This window comes from Cydia amplana, chromosome 14 (genome assembly GCF_948474715.1).
Source record: "Cydia amplana chromosome 14, ilCydAmpl1.1, whole genome shotgun sequence".
NCBI lineage: Eukaryota > Metazoa > Arthropoda > Insecta > Lepidoptera > Tortricidae > Cydia > Cydia amplana.
The window spans coordinates 1,576,047-1,595,746 of NC_086082.1; the positions used below are offsets into that span (position 1 = coordinate 1,576,047).

Here is a 19,700-nt window from a genome sequence, read left to right on the forward strand (position 1 = left end):
CATTACATATTTTATTCACTTGTTTTTTTCTTGGCCCGGACCATAGAGAAATATAATAAGACAAGAGTGCTCACTCCATACATCAGTTCAAACTATTAATTTCAGTGTCTACATCTAGCATCGAGTAGCGGAACTATCAGTACTGCTACTTGACAATAGATGTAGCACCGACCGGAAAGTCTTATGCTGTTGAGATAAGACTTTCCGGTCGGTGCTACATCTATTGTCAAGTAGCAGTACTGATAGTTCCGCTACTCGATGCTAGATGCTAATAGTTTTTTTGGTACTAAAACTGATGTATGGAGTGAGCACTCTATGTATTTTTTTCTCTATGCCCGGACACACCTTATACTCCAACTTCGTCCATGGCACTGATTCGCAAAATTGACACCCAACACACCCACTCACATCCACTTCGCAACATCCTTATTTCAAAGGCTTAAGACCAATTTTCCAACGATCTAGTGACGGTCTAACTTCGCCCAGGGCACATTGGCCTACGCACACAATTTATAATGCCGGAGGCGCGTTTCCGTCTTTTTGTGTGGAATGGACACAATATGTCGTATTGTCGGATGATTGTAATGATTTAGGAGATTGTGTGTAGGTACTGGCTGCACATTGGCTGCCAATCGTGACTCAAAATAAATGTGTCGTTCATGCGCGGGCGGTATAACTTTTCTGAAGACGGTGGCGCCATCTGCCTATATCTTGCTCCAATGGCAAAAAGAAAAATCTTAATTTTCATAATCTGACGAAATCATTATAGCACAATAAGTGGACAAATATTTATTAGCCTGTATTAATTAAGTATAAATATTACAATAGCTTTCGTTCATAGTTTAGGTAGGTACCTAGGTCACCTGCGGTCCTGCAGCTTTTTTTTTATAACATTGACATAGTCTCTAGTTCGCTAGGTGCACGACGGGTGCTGTCCTCATTTTGTGGACTTTCTACGTTAAATCTTATATGGATTTATGGAGTAAATTTATGGCTTTCCATGTGGCGGTGTATGTGTGTGTGTGTGTGTGTGTGTGTGTGTGTGTGTGTAGGTATTTCAGTGGAGCATATACATAATAAATATAATATCGCTAATAAAAGTGATAATATTAGCTCAATTTATTTAGCATTATTACTAGAAAGAGGCAACCCCAAGCGTCCACATGGACACAATGGAGGTTGCCCCATTACATCCGCTCTAGATGTCCGTTACTAGATGGTCGTGGTTATCAGACTTGTGTATTCTAAGTACGTCACCTTAACACCGAAATGACAACTAAAATAAGAAAACAACAAAATAATTTTAACACAATTTATTTAACATGATAAGAACGCAACCGACGAACATTATCCACCCCGGCACCATAGACGTTGCCCCATTGCAGCCATCTTCAAAGCACTGACACACCGTCTCCAGATGGTCATGGTTGTCCGCATTATAGCAGTCAAGGTTATGTGGAGCGCGCACCCAACCACAGCCGCGCGTTATACGGAACACAGACTCGCGGTTTGTGTGGTAGACTGAAATATACAGAAGTATTTTTGAGGAATTACTTTTATCGGGGTCGTATCTCGTCGCATAATAATTGATTGTCCTACCTAATGTAATTAATGTTACGCAACAACTCTTTTTGCATAATTTTTCTCCAGCTGAAACAGAAAGTATTTTCGATTTTCGAAAATATTTTGCACAGGTTGTGTAGAACCGGGTAGGTTAGGTTTCTTTCATAATTTTTCAGAAATTAATGTTAATACATAGTTTTAGCACAATAACATTTATGCGTAACATTAGGTACATTAGGACCATCAATTATTATGCGACCCAATATGGACCCATTTTTATCTGTGGTAGACTGAATCTTACATTATGGGACCAATACTGAATGTGATGCCGTTGATTTCTATGGGACAGCCAATTTTTTTTGTGATTACGGCACAATTGTGACGTCCCACGGGTAAAGGTACCTTACGACGGTTGGCGCCTACGCTATTATTAACGCCGCTCCAATACAATTGCGGTGCTATGCGACGTAAGCGCCAAGTGCCATAAGGTACCTTTTCCCGTGGAACGTCACAATTGGTCCCATAATGGCCATAATAAGAGTTGTTCAGTATGATCTATAAAGTCACTACGCCGAATACGGCTGGTGGTTCAAATTTCACCCTGTGTAGTATTAGTTAATACCTACTTACTTACCTACTAGTCTCAACTTTGGAAAAGACGCCTAGTCTTAGTAAGATGGCATATAGTCGAGAAATTGGGACTGGTTTCACAGCGGCCGGCGAGGTGGCCTAGGGGTTCAAGGGGTGTACTTCCGTTTGGCCCAAATACATTTCGCCAAATTTCACTTCCCAACAAACTTATCGCAATAGTTTCATTTCCCAAAGGAACCTTTAGCAAAGTTACACTTCGCATATAACTTATTTGGTCAAATTATCATTTGGCATGATTTTACTTTGTCAAATGTTATTAGGACAAAAACTTATTTAGCAAACGTTTATTATTGGCTAATATTATATTCCAAAAAGATGTTTGCTCAAATTGTCACTTCGCAAATTTGGCAAATAGGCATCTCTATTTAAATTTGAACCTAAATTCGTTCTGTTAGAATTTTGAATTTATATAATACTTCTACTCAGGATCAGTAGCTTTCTCCATTCTTACTGAGAAAAAATGTCCACAAGTTTTTGGTGCATTTGTACGAAATTTTGGGGCCACTTTTTACTCGTATTAGGGTCGAAAGAGCTCGTGATTCTGACTGGAAATAATACAAAAAAAAAAGCGGCCAAGTGCGAGTCGGACTCGCCCATGAAGGGTTCCGTATTTAGGCGATTTATGACGTATAAAAAAAAAACTACTTACTAGATCTCGTTCAAACCAATTTTCGGTGGAAGATTACATGGTAATGTACATCATATATTTTTTTTAGTTTTATCATTCTCTTATTTTAGAAGTTACAGGGGGGGACACACATTTTACCACTTTGGAAGTGTCTCTCGCGCAAACTATTCAGTTTAGAAAAAAATGATATTAGAAACCTCAATATCATTTTTGAAAACCTATCCATAGATACCCCACACGTATGGGTTTGATGAAAAAAAAAATTTTGTGTTTCAGTTCGAAGTATAGGGAACCCCAAAAATTTATTGTTTTTTTTCTATTTTTGTGTGAAAATCTTAATGCGGTTCACAGAATACATCTACTTACCAAGTTTCAACAGTATAGTTCTTATAGTTTCGGAGAAAAGTGGCTGTGACATACGGACGGACAGACAGACGGACAGACGGACAGACAGACAGACATGACGAATCTATAAGGGTTCCGTTTTTTGCCATTTGGCTACGGAACCCTAAAAATCACAGTTCTGTGTAATGCAGATTGGGGGTAATCTTCATAAATTAAGTTATAGTAGGTACAATGCAGTACCAAAAAAATTACTATGTTTATTAAATTTTTAATCATCAAAATGTCAAAATCAAGTCAATTTCATTTCTGATACCGCCGTCTGGATACCGCTTTACCAGTTACACTGCACTGAATGGGATTGGCAACTGTCAATGGTTTGCATAGATGGCACCATCATAGCTTGCTGGGGCTTGCCCCTTCTCTAGTTGAGTTCTATGAGATTTGGCTTAAAGGGCCTGGCATCTAAGGCATAAAATTCTATATAAAAAACAAGAATTTGACACAATTCTAGGGATTGACAGAGCAATCTATGCTGGCGCCATCTGCTAAATACTTTGACCGGCCAATCCCATTGATTACCGAATCTTAATTTCTTAATTGTTAGGGTTCCGTACCCAAAGGGTAAAAACGGGACCCTATTACTAAGACTCCGCTGTCCGTCCGTCCGTCCGTCCGTCCGTCCGTCCGTCCGTCCGTCCGTCCGTTCATCCGCCCGTCCGTCCGTCCGTCTATCACCAGGCTGTATCTCACGAACCATGATAGCTAGACAGTTGAAATTTTCACAGATGATGTATTTCTGTTGCCGCTGTAACAACAAGTACTATAAACAGAATAAAATAAAGATTTAAGTGGGGCTCCCATACAACAAACGTGATTTTTGACCGAAGTTAAGCAACGTCGGGCGGGGTCAGTACTTGGATGGGTGACCGTTTTTTTGCTTGTTTTGCTCTATTTTTTGTTGATGGTGCGGAACCCTCCGTGCGCGAGTCCGACTCGCACTTGGCCGGTTTTTTTATTTTAGGTCCTTATATAATTCTAAAATATTATTGCAGATATGTTCATGGTTCAACAAATTACATCCGTTTGCGTAAAACATAACCAAAATGATTGGTATGTAAATTGTATGCCATGTAATATTTTGGGACATGTAAGTTATGCTTAATGATACATTTGACTAAATAATACTTGGTAAACTGAAACTTGACCAAGTAATTATTTGCTAAACAATAACTTGCCAAAAAAGACTATTGCTAAGTGAAAAATTGCGATAAGTTGTTTTGCCAAACATTTTTTTGGGAAATGATAATTTGGGAAACATAGTTTGGGATGTGATACTTTGGGAAACGTTTTTGGCCCATTCATTAGTAAACCGGTTCAAGGCGTTAGCCCGGATTGCTAAAGACGCCGGTTCGAATCCGGCCTTCACCACTGGAGGGCTTCGTGACTTTTTCTTTAATATATGACATCTATTTCAGTTTATAACTTACTAGTTTGTACAATCTTCCTACAAAAATAGTTTTGAGGCACTATGACCCCCTGTCCACACTCGGCGAACACCATGAACCGGCGAAGTGTCTCCTGGTCGTAGCTGCTCGGGTCCAGACACATGGTGTTGTTGACGCTGCTGCAGTCGTAGCAGCGGATAGCTGTGGCTAAGACAGACATTAACAGCAATTATGCTAGGTTGGCTTGATAAAACCATCTCTGAAGTGAAGGTGAGTACAGTCGACGTCAAAGATATGTTTACACTATCGCCGCTTACTCGTCTGCAATAACTGTACATTAATCTACAATCAGGGTTAATGAAGGTCGGGTCACAATTATCAGACAAACACTGACAACATGTTTCAAAACACGAATGGAGATAAGACGGTCTACATCCTATCAATATTTACGTTGGTTTTTAGGGTTCCGTACCCAGAGGGTAAAACGGGACCCTATTACTAAGTCCGTCCGTCTGTCTGTCTGTCACCAGCCAGCCTATTATGGATTGCTTTATCCATCTTTATCCACGTGATAAAATAACTGTCACTGTTTAACACCGTGGGAAAGAAAGTGACGGACACCGTTTTATCACGCTGTCACGTAGACAAGAACGACCATCATATCCGTACAGGATGTATAACCGTGATAGCTAGGCAGTTGAAATTTTCACATATGATGTATATCTGTTGCCGCTATCACAACAAATACTAAAAAGTGCGGAACCCTCGGTGGGCGAGTCCGACTCGCACTTGTCCGGTTTTTCATGACAGGTTTGGTTTTGTAATTGTTTGGTTCATTAATTATCTCATTTATAGTATAAACGGACATTCGGGAATTAGACATTCGAAGAAAATGGACATTTAAGGAATTGGACCTTCGAGCAAATGGACATTCCGGGAATTGGACCTTTGAGCAAATGGACATTCCGGGAATTAGACCTTCGAGCAAATGGACATTCGGGAAATTAGACATTCGAGGAAAATGGACATTTAAGGAATTGGACATTCGAGGCCAGAACCGACTCGATATCAACTTACCAAAATGGACGCCAGCTAACAACAGTCCCACTTGAATAAAAAACTTCATCATTTTCTATAAGTAAACAGAATTTACTTTATTATGCGACGGTTTATTATTATATTTATGTTATACGTGGTGATAAACTCGAGATAGACTTACAAATAAGCCAATACTCAGAGTTTAGTCATCTTTTAAGAAGATGTAATAAGTTATCAAGTGTTGTGAACGCACTTACCTATTCGCAGAAATATGATCAAACTGTAAATAGTAGGTTATTATGAATTTATTTACAAAATGTATATATGACTTACCTATTATATATATATATATATATAAATATATATTTTTAATTTCATACCAGACTCACTGGCAATTAAGATTGTCTACGCCCCCCCCCCCTCCATCTTGGTGATATTTGGTGATTTTATCGCAACCCCCCGCCACAAGATCACGTGATAATTATGACGCGGGTACCATGTTCTGTGCGGGTACCCTTAGACGCTAAGCAAGTCTAATGTCGTTTCTACTGTAAAGCGTTTATGTTCAAGATACTAATTAGTGCGATGAATATTTCTTATTGGGTAAATACGCATATAAAATAGAGCGGATTATTTGATCTAATTAAATTCCTGAGTAATTGTTTTTGGATTTCCCGCTTTGAAAAAAAATTACACGTGATATCTTCTCTGACACCCCCTCCCCCATCGTGATAATTCGTGATATTTTTCTTACCCCCACCCCCTCTCTAAACGATCACATGATTTCTGGACGACACCCATTATGAAGTAAGGCAAAAAAAACCAAAATTAATGTAGCGCCATTTATTTAACGTCACAGCTGCACAGGCAACCAACACCATCCATCCGACACTGAAATCATCCAAAATTAGCATTAGCACACAGTTTCAAGATGACCATCATTGTCCGCCTTACAGTACTGTACTATTTGATCACAAAAAACAACGCGAAATAAAAAAGATATCAAATTAGCGCCATTTATTCAAGATGGTTGTCGAGCCGGCAACCAAGAGTGTCCACCCCGCTACCACGGAATGCGCGGCGTTACATCCATCATCAAAACACTGGCACACTGTCTCGAGATGGTCCTCGTTGTCCGCCTTGTAGCAGTCCCTGCGCGAGCGCACCCAGCCGCAGCCGCGGTGCACGCGCACCTCCGAGTCGTGGCCCTTGTGGAGAACTGGAACAGGAATTGAAGCCTTCTATAGCCTCGTGAGACCCACGATCATAATGTAATGTACGATCAGGTACTGCATTCCCTAAGGGTAATACCCTACCCTGTTAGAAGTGGTTCCGTGGATGGAAAGATTAAATTCCATTAGGTGTTTGCTGATAATTAGGGAGCTGTCATTTAGAGGTAGGTAGGCCAAACGTCGGATAAAAGATGTTAAGCAAAGTTTGAAAGGGATCTATAGCAATTGATATATTTTGGGGCTCGAACGCAGAAACAGTTCGAGGTTGAAAAACTAACTGTAGGTCGTGAAACCCTTGGGCCGTGGGGACCTGGTGCGCACGGCATATTTTCTGAGCTGGCGAAGCACCTCGTGGAGGCGACGTCACCACAAGAGGGCTGGCTCCTACCTGGCGCAACGCATTGGCATTGCAGTCCAGCGCGGCAATGCCGCCAGCCTTCTTGGCACCCACCCTGCCACAAGGCACGGAGCTGGAGCCAGTTTTTTATTTATAATTTTAGTTATTGTAGTTTTTAATTTTAGTTTATAATTTTTTGCTTAAGTATATTACTTGTTTACTTATATATGTAATAATAATTCAAAAAACTGTAGGTTAAACCATGTTAAACTTACTGGTCTGAATGATCTTCCTGCAGAAGAACTCCTGGTTCCCAAGGGTCCCGCAGTCGGTGAGGGACATGAACTTCAGGAGAGTGTCCTTGTCGTAGATAGTGGGGTCCAGGCACATGGTGTTGTTCACGCTGCTACAATCATAGCACTGGATCGCCCTGGCTAAAATAAGATAATATTTAGAGTCTGTGCGGAAAGAGAAGACTCGTGGAATGTATGGGGCCCAATACATTCCACGACTCTTCTCTTTCCGAACAGACTCTACAAGCTTTAACTTACAATGTTTTATGTTTGTATGTTCCAAGGGCCACTTGCACCATTCACTAACCCGGGGTTAACCGGTTAAATATGGAGTTACCATGGTTACCAGTACAATTTGACTCTAGGTTAACGGTTAACCCAGCGGTTCTCAATCTTTTTTTTTGACGGAGCCCTTTTGGAAAGCGAAATACTTGATGGAACCCTACAATAGTTGGTGGTTTAGTTTGACGTAAATAAATGTATTTTCTTTCTTTCTTTCTTTCTTTCAATAAAACAATAGTTTTTAGAAGTGTATTTTTTTATTAATAAGCATAATAATTATGCTTATTTTTTTATTCTAAATTATTCTAAATTCTTGCGGAACCCCTGCAGGGGTGTCGCGGAACCCTAGGGTTCCGCGGAACACACTTTGAGAATGGCTGGTTTAACCGGTTAAACGGGTTAGTGGGATGATGATGCAAGTGGCCCTAAGCACCCCTAAGTACCTAATGTAAGTAGCTATCATAAATACGATTTAGTCAAATCTTCCAAGATAAATTAGACCCACTTCCCATTATTTGATTGAGCTGAAACTTCACATCACTAGGTAAGTAAGGTAAACGTACTAGTTAGTGCTCGACATGCTAATGCCCAATAGATGACACCCTGCTGTCACCTCTATTGACAATGACTTAAGTTTCAAGATGACATGTACTGGTACCGCGTCGAGCACCAGTACGTTTACCTTATGTAAGTGGGGTGACAAAAGCAATATTATGGAACCATCGAACTGAAGTAATACTACAGAATAAATAATAGTACTAAGTACAGAAGACTCACTCTCTAACAAAACGCGTCTGTTACGATCAGCACAGATATGGCCGCTAGGTGGCGACAGCGCCACGCGCGGCTTATGGCTTTCCCCAAAATTGGGGCCGAACGGATGTACTTTTAGCTACCTGTAGCATAGCCACGAAATCGCGGAGTGAGACACGCCTAGTAATACAGACAAGTAACAGAGAGTAGAGTAGAGATAGAGACAGGTGATGATCATAAACACTTTAATAAAACAAGGCAACCTAATTGTGATTCGGTTTATTAGAATTGTCTCGATGTGTATTAAATTAGTTGTTTGTTGAAAGAAAAGTACAGTCAGCGAAAAAAACTTGTATCAGACATGAAATATTTGACAAAGTACCTAGCTAAGTATATAGCTACACCCGAAAAAATATAAACGATAAAGTTTTACCGTACTAGTTAGGTAAAATTTAAAATAGGTATGAAGTTTTTTTTTTTTTTTTTTTATGATATAGGAGGCAAACGAGCAGACGGATCACCTGATGGTAAGCGATTACCGCCGCCCATGGACACCCGCAACACCAGAAGGGTTGCAAGCGCGTTGCCGGCCTTTAAGATGGGAGTACGCTCTTTTCTTGAAGGTTTGAAGGTCGTATCGGTCCGGAAATACCGCAGGCGACAGTTCATTCCATAGTTTGGCTGTGCGAGGCAGGAAGTTTCTGGAGAAACGCACAGTTGAGGACTGCCAACCATCTAAGTGGTGAAGATGGTAATGTTGTCGCGTAGGGCGATGGCGAAAAGAAGCGGCAGGGATTAATCCGAACAATTCCTCGGAGCACTCCCCGTTATACATGCGATAGAAAATGCAGAGCGAGGCCACATCTCTACGCAGCGCCAAGGAGTCAAGCCGTTCCGAAAGACGCTGGCAGTCGACAATTCGAGCCGCTCTTCGTTGGATGCGGTCCAGAGGGAGAAGCTGGTATTGGGGTGCCCCTGCCCATAGATGAGAGCAGTATTCCATGTGTGGGCGAACCTGCGCCTTATAAAGCTGTAGGCGCTGGGCCGGTGTGAAATACTGTCTCGATCTGTTGAGCACACCGAGCTTCTTGGAGGCTAATTTAGCCTTACCCTCTAGATGACCGCGGAACTGGACTTCACTCGAAATGTCGACACCCAGGATTCCGATACTGGCTGCGGCACTGAGGGGAGTGCTTTCAAAACGAGGTGACACGACAAACTCTAACTTTTTTGCGGTAAACGCGCAAACCTGTGTCTTGCTAGGGTTAAAATGGACTAAGTTAAGGCGACCCCATTCAGAGACTTCCTTTAGGGAAGTCTCAATTTCAGACACAAGTTTGTTCCGGTTCTCGATGACGATTTCCCGAGAGATATTGGTGCGGCCGGTGTAAAAGGCATCACCTGTACTATCATCAGCATAACAATGAATGCCGCTGATTTGCAGCATGTCATTGATATGCAGAAGAAATAGCGTGGGTGATAGCACACAGCCTTGGGGGACACCAGCATTCACAGACATAGGGTCTGAGCATTCAACTCAAGTCAACTACGACCTTTATGCTTCTGTCTGCTAGAAAGCTACTGACCCATACACATAATCTCTCGGGAAGCCCATAGGATGGTAGCTTCGAAAGAAGTGCTCTGTGCCAAACGCGATCGAAGGCCTTCGCAATATCCAAGCTAACAGCCAATGCTTCACCCTTTGTCTCGATCGCCTGTGCCCAACGATGTGTCAAGTAGACTAGAAGATCACCAGCCGAGCGGCCTCTACGGAAACCGTATTGTCGGTCACTAAGCAACTGGTGATCCTCTAGGTACCGAAGGAGCTGGCAGTTGATAATGGACTCCATTATCTTCGAGAAAAGGGAGGTTATAGCTATTGGCCTGTAGTTGGACGGGTTTGAGCGGTCGCCTTTTTTAGGGATCGGGTGCACCAAAGCTGACTTCCACGAGGTTGGGACTACGCCAGAAGTGTAAGAGAGCCGAAAAAGACGAGTTAAGACCGGTGCCAACTCAGGAGCACACATCTTCAGCACAATCGCAGGGATTCCATCAGGCCCACTCGACTTATGAGTGTCGAGGGAGAGAAGTGCTTTACGCACGGAGCTTTGGTTTAACCGGATATCCGGCATACAGCTCTCGCACCGCGGTATGGTCGGTGGCGCGTATCCCCCGTCATCCAAAGTCGGAGTTGGACGCAAAGAGTTTACCCAAGAGATCGGCTTTGTCTTTTGCGTCGTGGGCCAACGAATCATTTCCCATGTGCAGAGGCGGAAAAGATGGCGTGCAGAAATTCCCCTGGATAGCTTTGGCAAGAGACCAGAACGCGCGAGTTCCCGAAGGGAGACGCTCTAATTTCCCGCCAATTCTACCAATGTGCAGCGACTTTGCTCTGGCAATAACTCTTTTGAAGGACCTGGAGGCAAAGTTATACTCCTTTTTTAATGCGCTAGTCTTTACGTCCCGTACTGCCGCTGCATCTACCCAGGCTTTGTAGCACTCTTGCTTTCGGCGAGAGGCCTTATTGCAGAAGCGACCAAACCAAGGTTGGGATTTGCCACCGACAGGAACCACAGAGGATGGAATAAAAAGCTCCATACCCTGCAGCACCACGTCAGCAACAGAATCAGCAGCGACATTGGGATCATCCGGCGTGAAGCAAACCTGCCTCCAAGGGTAGGATGCAAAGAAGGAACGCATCCCGTCCCAATCTGCTGACCTATAGTGCCATACACGGCGGCCACGAGCAGTTCGCCGACGCGGTGGGCACGCGAGTGGCACCATACTCCGGATCAGGCAATGATCCGAAGAACCAAGTGGGGCTTCAACGGATACACGGTAGTCAACCGGGTGAGAGGTCAGCAGAAGGTCCAACAGGGAAGGTTCCTGGCCTTCCACATCTGGGATTCGCGTAGGCGCAGTGACCAATTGTGTTAAGCCATATGCCAGAGCAAAGTTATAAACAGATCTGCCCGCATGATCAGTCTTGCTAGAGCCCAGCCATTCGGCGTTGTGGGCGTTGAAATCACCAAGTATAATGATCTCAGCGGATGGGATCTGTTGCTGCACAGAGTCTGCAGCCGTTTGGATCTGCTCAATGAGTCGGTCAGTTTCGGCATCACCGCTATGGGACCTATATAGGCACGAATAGACACGGGGATGATCATCGTTGTCTATACGCAGCCATAAGGTGGAGAGGTCCCTACCTTCAAGGTTGTGGAGGCGGCGAGAACTGATATCGTCTCTAACGTACACGCACACCCCAGCCCTAGGCGAAAAGGAGTGTTCCAGTAGCCCAGGGTAGGAGAGATAAGATGTGTCCGCTGGAGACGATATCTGCGTCTCGGTCAAAAAGAGCAAGGCCGGCTTAGCTGTCTCGAGGTGTAGATGGACAGCATTAAGATTGGAATGTAAACCCCTGATGTTGCAGAAGTCCACGGCCAGTGTGGCAAGGGGTGCCGAAGTTGCTTTGCTCTTGCCTCGGGCAGATGGCAGATGATTGAGCGCGGTTTTGCCCCCCCCAGAGTACGATGTGGGGCAGCCTCGGCGTCCACGCTCAGGCATAATATTACCTGAGCATGGAAGCCCAGTGAGGGATTCTCCAGCGCTAGCGAAGCTGGTACCCTCCTGGGGTAGGCTCTTTAACTGCGACATCATCATTAAGAGAAGAAGGGGGGGGGGGGTTGGAGCGCTGGGAACCTTACTCACCATCAGGAACACAGCACTACATACCTACAGAGTAAGCAGCAGTGCTATTATGGCTGTGGTCTTCCGTAAGGTGGAGGTACTCCCCCAGTTGGGCTGCTCCAAGTTCAAGCGTGATGACATTACGCTGTGCCCTACCTCTCTTGTTGGACGTAGTTTAAGGACATACCCGGGTCCAAAAGTGAAGTGAAGTTGTTTTATATCACGTTTTACACTTTATGCATATTAGTTGTACGATAGATCCGATATTAGGGTGACTGTAGAGGTCGACAAATACGTTTTAATCACGTTTTGAACACGAATAGAACTTGATAACGAATGATCTCCAATAACTAGTTGCATGTAAACAAACTTATGACGAAATAGTTAGATACTTGTACATATTTATTAATAAATTTTTGGCGGGTAGATCATGGAAATATTACCTATTACTATATAACGTATAGAACCGGCACAGGGAACCAGTATTTTGAGCCATGAGTTGATGTTGTTTTGACAACAAACCATAGAAGCGGAGTGTGAATCTTGCGACCTAAACGCGTAAGCGCCATGAATTTTACGGCGCCTACGACATTTTGGTCGCGTGGTACAGGTTGTGATTACCACAATTTCATTGTTTGGTATGGTTTCTCTATACTGCAGCCATACTCTAAGTGTGTTCCCCTGCAGGGGTTCCGCAAGAATTTAGAACACTATGCTTTAGTCGCCTCGAAAAATTTTACTATGCCGCCACCGTATTGTAGCCTTGTAGGGTTCCATCAAGTATTTCGCTTTCCAAAAGGGTTCCGTCAAAAAAAAAAATTGAGAACCGCTGCTCTATAGTAATAATAACTCAATGGGGTACATATTAGAGCTACACAATTATTATATTGCTAGGTTCTGTACACTATACTTAGTCTGCATGGAATGATAAAAACTACCCTTTATCCTTCCCCAGGTCTAAAACTATCCCCATTCTCCAAAATTTCATCTACTTAAATCGGTTCAGCGGTTTCAGCGTGAAGAGGGTTAAATCTTGTCTCAAATATCCATACTTCCATACGAATTATAAATGCGAATATTGCGAATAGTATATAATAGTATAGAGATAGTTTGAGTCCCGGGGGAGGACATAGGGTAGTTTTTATCCCAGAAATCATCCTTTAAGGGGGTGGAAAGGAGAGTTTGTATGGGGAATCGATAAAAAGTAGGTTGATTGGATAAAAATAAGCTACCCAAATTACTAACTCCACGCAGACGAAGTCGCGGGCAAAAGCTTGTTAATAAAAATCATTCATGGGTAATTGTGTGAGATTTTATAATAAACTTCCAAACCATATTACTGAATTATCTATTACTTAATAAATTTAAGAATTATGTAAAGCGTAAACTTATTTCTAAAACGTATTATACCACACAAGACTACATGAATGATAAAACAACGTGGGATTAATTGTTATTCGAAATGATTATTTATTTATTAGGTATATTTGATTAATGATGAGGAAATTGATATTCCGAATATTCCGATGTTTGTACTTTTGTGTTTTTTATTTATTTATTTGACATTTAGATTTTATTCTAGAAACATTCTAGACTAGTATTTTTTATACAATTTTTTTTCATGTTTGACGATCCTTTTGTGAAATTCTTAAATTTGTGTTAAATTTGATTTGTATAATAATCCAATATTATTATGGAATAATAACATCAATAAATTGCTCTGATAATTAGCTTCAGATAATTTATAAGTCTGTTACGATTCATAAGTGCTTGTTGCTAGGCCTACATGAATAAAGTATATTTTGACTTTGACTTTAATATTATAATTGCGAAAGTAACTGAAGTAGTCTGTCTATATTAAAGACAGCGACAGGTTCATAGTTTTCCGACGAAGGAAAACATCGTAAGAATGCAGTCCACATTCCGTATCGGGTCTCTATTCCCTCGCTAGTGTGATAAGTGATAAATAACATGATTGTTCACTAAAATAAATTATTCCACTCACCATATTGTACACACGTCGACGCCAACACTGCACTAACCAACAATTTCAACATTTTGCGTAAACTACGAAAAGCTTTTCACAAAACGCAACAACTGACGAGGTGCACTTTTCATTTGTCGGTGTGGATAAAAGGATATACTTATCCTATTTATCGTTATGGATAAAAGGAGATAAACGCGGGTTGTCGGGGAAACGCCAATATGCCATTACGGCATTAGTCATCAAATCCGCCTTTTAAGTTCATCCGATGACAATCCGCGGCCCTATTCTGATGGATGCGATAAGAGACACGTCGGTTTCACATGTTAGGTATAGCTGGTCAACCAAATCTTTTACTGACAAGATAAAGGCGCGAAATTCAAATTTTCTATGGGACGATATCCCTACGCGCCTACATTTTTCAAATTTGCCGCCTTTTTCTACTGTCAAGATCTGGTTGACCAAGTATAGGTATTAGGTATAATAAAGGATATTTCTCCCTTAACTTGGCAATATCCAAAATACTGTAGGTAGGTTGTACGAATGTACGTTGACCCTCCAACAATTTGAAATATTTTGGTCACAGTACCTGCCAGTGCCAATATAATTTTTTTTTCGTTTTCTAAATTAAAAAATTTAAAACAACATAATAACCACCGGTTGTACCATTTATTTATCTTAATATGTATATTAAAACTAAAATACACGTACCAGGAACATTAATTTATACAATTCCACACACAGTTTCCTCATAAAAGTTCGTAGCACTTCGTTCAAGCCCGCCAACTCCTGATAAAAACCAAGATGGCGGCGAGTAGAGTGACAGCTGTCAGTTTGACGTCTCGCAGGGCCGCGGCGGCGTTGCACATGTCTCCGAAGCACTGGCAGACGGTCTCGAGGTGGTCCTTGTTGTCGGCGGTGTAGCATTCCCGTTTGCTCTTCACCCAGCCGCAACCTCGGGTTATTCTGACCTCCGGGGTATGGTCCGGGTGGAGGACTGGAAAGAAAAAAGCTTTTAGCATGTGGAGATTTTAAATCTCCTAAAAATAATTCTGACAGAAGAAGGAGATCGTAAGGAACTGTTGATTTAAACTAGGGGCCCGTTTCTCAAAAGCTTGTAACTTGTAATACAAGTGGATGTCCCTTTCTAACAAAAGCTGTCAAAAAGTGAGATCCGCTTGTATTACAAGTTACAAGCTTTTCAGAAACGGGCCCATATCACGAATGTATAGTTGTGGATATCCTTAAAAGTTTTTTCTTTTTGCTTTTGTCGTCTTTTTCATTTTTTGAGGCCAGGTAATTCTTAGGCCTAATACTGAGACTTGGGAACGAATACTGAAATTATTGAATTGAAAAAAAGTTATAAAAGTTTAATTAAAAGAATACTTATGCACCAGCATATCTGTATTTTGCAGAATATTGAGATGTTTTTAAATAGTTCCATGGGAATCACGCTATGATATATACTGTGGAGGACACAGGACACAGGGTCAATAGGAGTATCGTGTGACACGCACGCCGCAATTGTCCTTCTGATGATTCCGAAAACAAATGACTCGCAACATAAGTACACTTAGACTACCAGTGGCAGTAGTCAAAAGTGTCAAAAAAGAAAAATCGGGATGAAAAGTTACCCACTATAAAAACATTATTTAAGGTTTTGATTGGGGTTTTCTATGAATGATTGTCACTTGGAATTACTTGGATAAACCTACTGCTTGGCTAGCCAAGTAAGTACCTAACCCAAGTACCCTAGGGGTACCTACTTGAGGTACCTAATACGATGTAAACAGAATAGGGTCTAAAATTTAGCCGGGAAGAGATGATGCGTAGAAGTTTCGATAAAGTTTTATTAAATTGTAGAAAATGGAATAGAGACATTAAGTGCTTCCGAACTTACTCGGATGTTATGTACCTACTTAATTTAGGTATGTACTCATCGTTTTGTTATTAGACGTTAATTAGTAGTTTATGTGACATTGTGACTGTTACATAATCTGTGGCATTAAAATACGAGTGTGGGTTTAAGAAACTCACTAACGTTCGTTTCTTAATTGGATCACACGAGTAAGATAGTATAGCAATATTGGTAGTTTATTGGTATAAATGGCTACCTAGACGATAATCCTTGATTAAAATTACAATTAGGTTATCACGAACAATGTGCTCGAAATTATTTGAACAAGCCTGTAATGTCTAGAATGTATAGTGCATGTTGAGATTTACGAGCATCACATAACATTAATAATAATTCGACTTCGACCATAACTAGTTAATAATCTGTGACTTCGGTGCAGACGAAGCCGCGGGCTTAGATTACTCAGTGAAGTTTTTTTTAAATATATCAGAATCTGCGCGTTTCACGCACTGTTAAATCTGCATTATGTTATGCGACAATTCGCTATTGTGTCACCATTAACGCCCGCCACGCATTGGCTGCATTCTGCAATTATATCACGTGACTCCGTTACATTATGTATGTACAGTCACCACACGGGATTGTTATGCCATTTAGGGTTCTTGCTAAATTGGAAATTCTATAGCGTAAGTATTAAAAAACCAATTTAGCTAGGACCCTAAATGGCGCGACAATCGCGGAGCGTGATGGTACATTATAGCACTGACACCACACAGTGCGGTTCCTAATTTAAGGAATTTCCTTCCGCGAACGCTCCATCTCCCTGCCGATGTTTTCTCCAGGACCTACTGAATAAGGCGTCCTCAAGAAGGAAATGAACTTACAGGTTTCTAAATTATCGCCCAACACACACGTGACACCTGTAAAATTACACAAATGCCACATTTTCCGGTATAAGAACTGCTCGCTAATGCTATAGTGAAGCGTCTTGGAACATAACTGGAATGTTGGTTCATCCTCAGGTGCTGTCATTGACATAGAACTATTATATAATCTGTGTTGACAGTAGTGGGACTTACTTATGTCTGCTTGATCTGCGCGAACTCAGACTTGACTGATTCTGCTGCTGTTGGGAAGCCTTTACCACTGGGATGCTGGCGTTCATCTTCAGGTACATTTTTTTAAGCTACAGCCAACATGTAGCTGTTGCTGTTTGGGAGCGCCTTCGAGCGGTCCACGACTGGTATAATGGTGTATCCATTGTCAGGAACAACTGTTGGCTGTAGCTGTGTACTTACTAGTCTGCGTGATCTTCCGGCAGAAGAACTGTTTGCTGATGCTGTTGGGCCTCCCCAAGGCCCTCGCCTTCGAGCAGTCCACCACTACTATAATGGTATCCATCGTCAGGCACAATTGTTGGTTGAGCAGTAACTGATTACTTACTTGTCTGCGTGATCTTCCGGCAGAAGAACTGTTTGCTGATGCTGTTGGGGAGCGCCTTCGAGCAGTCCACCACTGGTATGATGGCGTTCATCCTGGGCATGTGCAGGTCCAGGCACGCCGAGTTGTTCGCGCTGTTGCAGTCGTAGCACTTGATGGCTTCACCTGGAGCCAATGATAATAATAATGATTTGAGTAATGATCTAATGATATTTGTTGCCGAGTGAGTCTTTGCCTATTTTCCCTAGTGAGACGTGGCAAAAACCCGGTAAACCACTGGGAAGATGATGATAAACACATTTATGAGATTGCATAGATGGATGATTGGTATTAAATGTATTCTAAAATATATAAAGCCCCTATGTTCAAATCCATATTTTAATTGAGTATTATCAGTAATAATGAAATAGGTTATTAATATGTAATTAAAAGACTAGCCAAGGTAAAATTACAAATCCAATTATAAGATTTAATCAATATTTGCCGAGCAGCTACCTATCGGGTGTGTGTTGACAAATAAGAGTTGTAGGTAACTAGAATCCAATAAATGCAACGCTTTTAATAATTTTATGTTTCTACTAAATTACCGACTGCAATAGATATTTACTTATTGCATTTTATGTGGCCACAGGAGACGGCCAAGTGCTTCAAAAACGTGCTTAGTCTCAACGACCTCCTCATAACTTTAATAAACTTAAAAGCTTTGCAATACAACGGCGACTAGAAAAGTATAAAAGATTAATAAAATGGATACTTGCATGTAGTAGAGAAGAACACAGGCAAAATAACGCTGATAATAACGTGCGCTTTGTTTGCCATTGCGAACGCCTAGCGGTCTCAAATACGAATTACTACGATTTAACAAATTGCAGCGTAATTTTCTTCAGGCGCTTAACGATTCTGGTTTAACAAATTTTAAGGGTAATAAAAACAGTTTGATTTTACGACTTATTAAATTTCCTTAATAAATAAATTCAGGTACAAGACATAAGTCTTAAATTAAGGGATCGTTCCGCTTCAACAGAAGCTGGTTGCGAACTGTGATGAAGACGGTTGTACATCAGTTTATAAGTGTGTCACTTATTGTGCTCCGTTTGTACTTACAAAGGAGCAACTGGTTTCGTTCGGATCAAATTCTAGGTGGAAAGGTATTCAGGTCTGAGAAAGGAAACATTAATAAAGTGGTGCATATATTTGCGAGGCGTTTTGTGGTATTTTCCTGAGTGAACTGACGACGCGTCTGGGCTAGCATCCTTTGTGCTGTTTAGGTATTGTTTGAAGCAACGGCCGCCGCTACACTAAGCAGGCCCAGATAAGCTCTTGGCCAGTTTATTTGGATGAAAATGTTTGCGTAGGCACGCCCCACTACAATCTACGCAGTGGGTGTATGCATATCAGTATAAGTAGACCTATTTACTGACAATAATGTACAGCAGAGGTTCCCAAAGTTGACTGGGCTCCGAGCTACCTAACAAAAACAAAAGGGGGTACCTAGGCAACCTAGGTATACAAATTTAATGGGTAACCCTCAGATTTCCTAGTAGTTACAGGGCCTACTCAATATTCGCACCCGATTCGCGCCTATTGGTCGCGACCCATAGTTTGGGAAATGCTGATGTACAGTCATCATCAAATATACATCTAGTGATACTCAAGTGATAGACAAAGACCAAAGTACTAAGTATGTTGTACTAGTTTATTTCCGTAGTAAGTAACAAAGGTGTTTTACGACATGGCAACTTTTTATATAAGTAAGTATTTGATGCTGACTGTACAGTTGGTGCCCTAACATAAGTAAGTAACTTTGGAGATAGAGCAGTGGTTCCTAACCTGGGGGTAATTACCCCCGTGGGGGTAAAACTGGTATTTTACGGGGGTAATAAGCTAACCTAATATAACAATACAACAATCGTACACGTTTTATTTTTTATTACCATTGGGAGGAGGGGTAAAATCAGGTTCCCTAGTTAGTCATAGGGGTGACCGGACTGAAAAGGTTAGGAACCACTGAGATAGAGTGTAAGTATGTGGAAGAGTAAAATCAAAGAATGTGTGTTTGATGAATAATTAATTTCACATAGGTTTGATGAATTGTAGTCCATCGGCATCCTGCAAAGCGTAAAGGATGACACACTAGACCGGGCCGGGCCTGGACCGAGGCGTC

At 41.6% G+C, this 19,700-nt stretch overlaps 3 protein-coding genes across 3 annotated transcripts; all 3 read right to left on the reverse strand.

Annotated features, from left to right (window-relative positions):
• Positions 1 to 1,298: 1,298 nt before the first annotated feature.
• Positions 1,299 to 5,806, reverse strand: LOC134653928 (uncharacterized). Its single transcript, XM_063509297.1, has 3 exons — positions 5,710 to 5,806; positions 4,675 to 4,839; positions 1,299 to 1,521 (listed from the first exon to the last, which is right to left on the reverse strand). Exons 1-3 carry the CDS (start codon positions 5,759 to 5,761, stop codon positions 1,304 to 1,306), a joined length of 435 nt encoding a protein of 144 aa, XP_063365367.1. The 5' UTR covers positions 5,762 to 5,806; the 3' UTR covers positions 1,299 to 1,303.
• An 864-nt stretch (positions 5,807 to 6,670) lies between these two features.
• Positions 6,671 to 14,469, reverse strand: LOC134653781 (uncharacterized). Its single transcript, XM_063509148.1, has 3 exons — positions 14,260 to 14,469; positions 7,515 to 7,673; positions 6,671 to 6,889 (listed from the first exon to the last, which is right to left on the reverse strand). Exons 1-3 carry the CDS (start codon positions 14,309 to 14,311, stop codon positions 6,678 to 6,680), a joined length of 423 nt encoding a protein of 140 aa, XP_063365218.1. The 5' UTR covers positions 14,312 to 14,469; the 3' UTR covers positions 6,671 to 6,677.
• A 483-nt stretch (positions 14,470 to 14,952) lies between these two features.
• LOC134654304 (uncharacterized) lies at positions 14,953 to 18,355 on the reverse strand. The gene is made up of 3 exons (XM_063509770.1): positions 18,295 to 18,355; positions 17,540 to 17,701; positions 14,953 to 15,235 (listed from the first exon to the last, which is right to left on the reverse strand). Exons 1-3 carry the CDS (start codon positions 18,353 to 18,355, stop codon positions 15,012 to 15,014), a joined length of 447 nt encoding a protein of 148 aa, XP_063365840.1. The 3' UTR covers positions 14,953 to 15,011.
• Between the last annotated feature and the right edge of the window lie 1,345 nt (positions 18,356 to 19,700).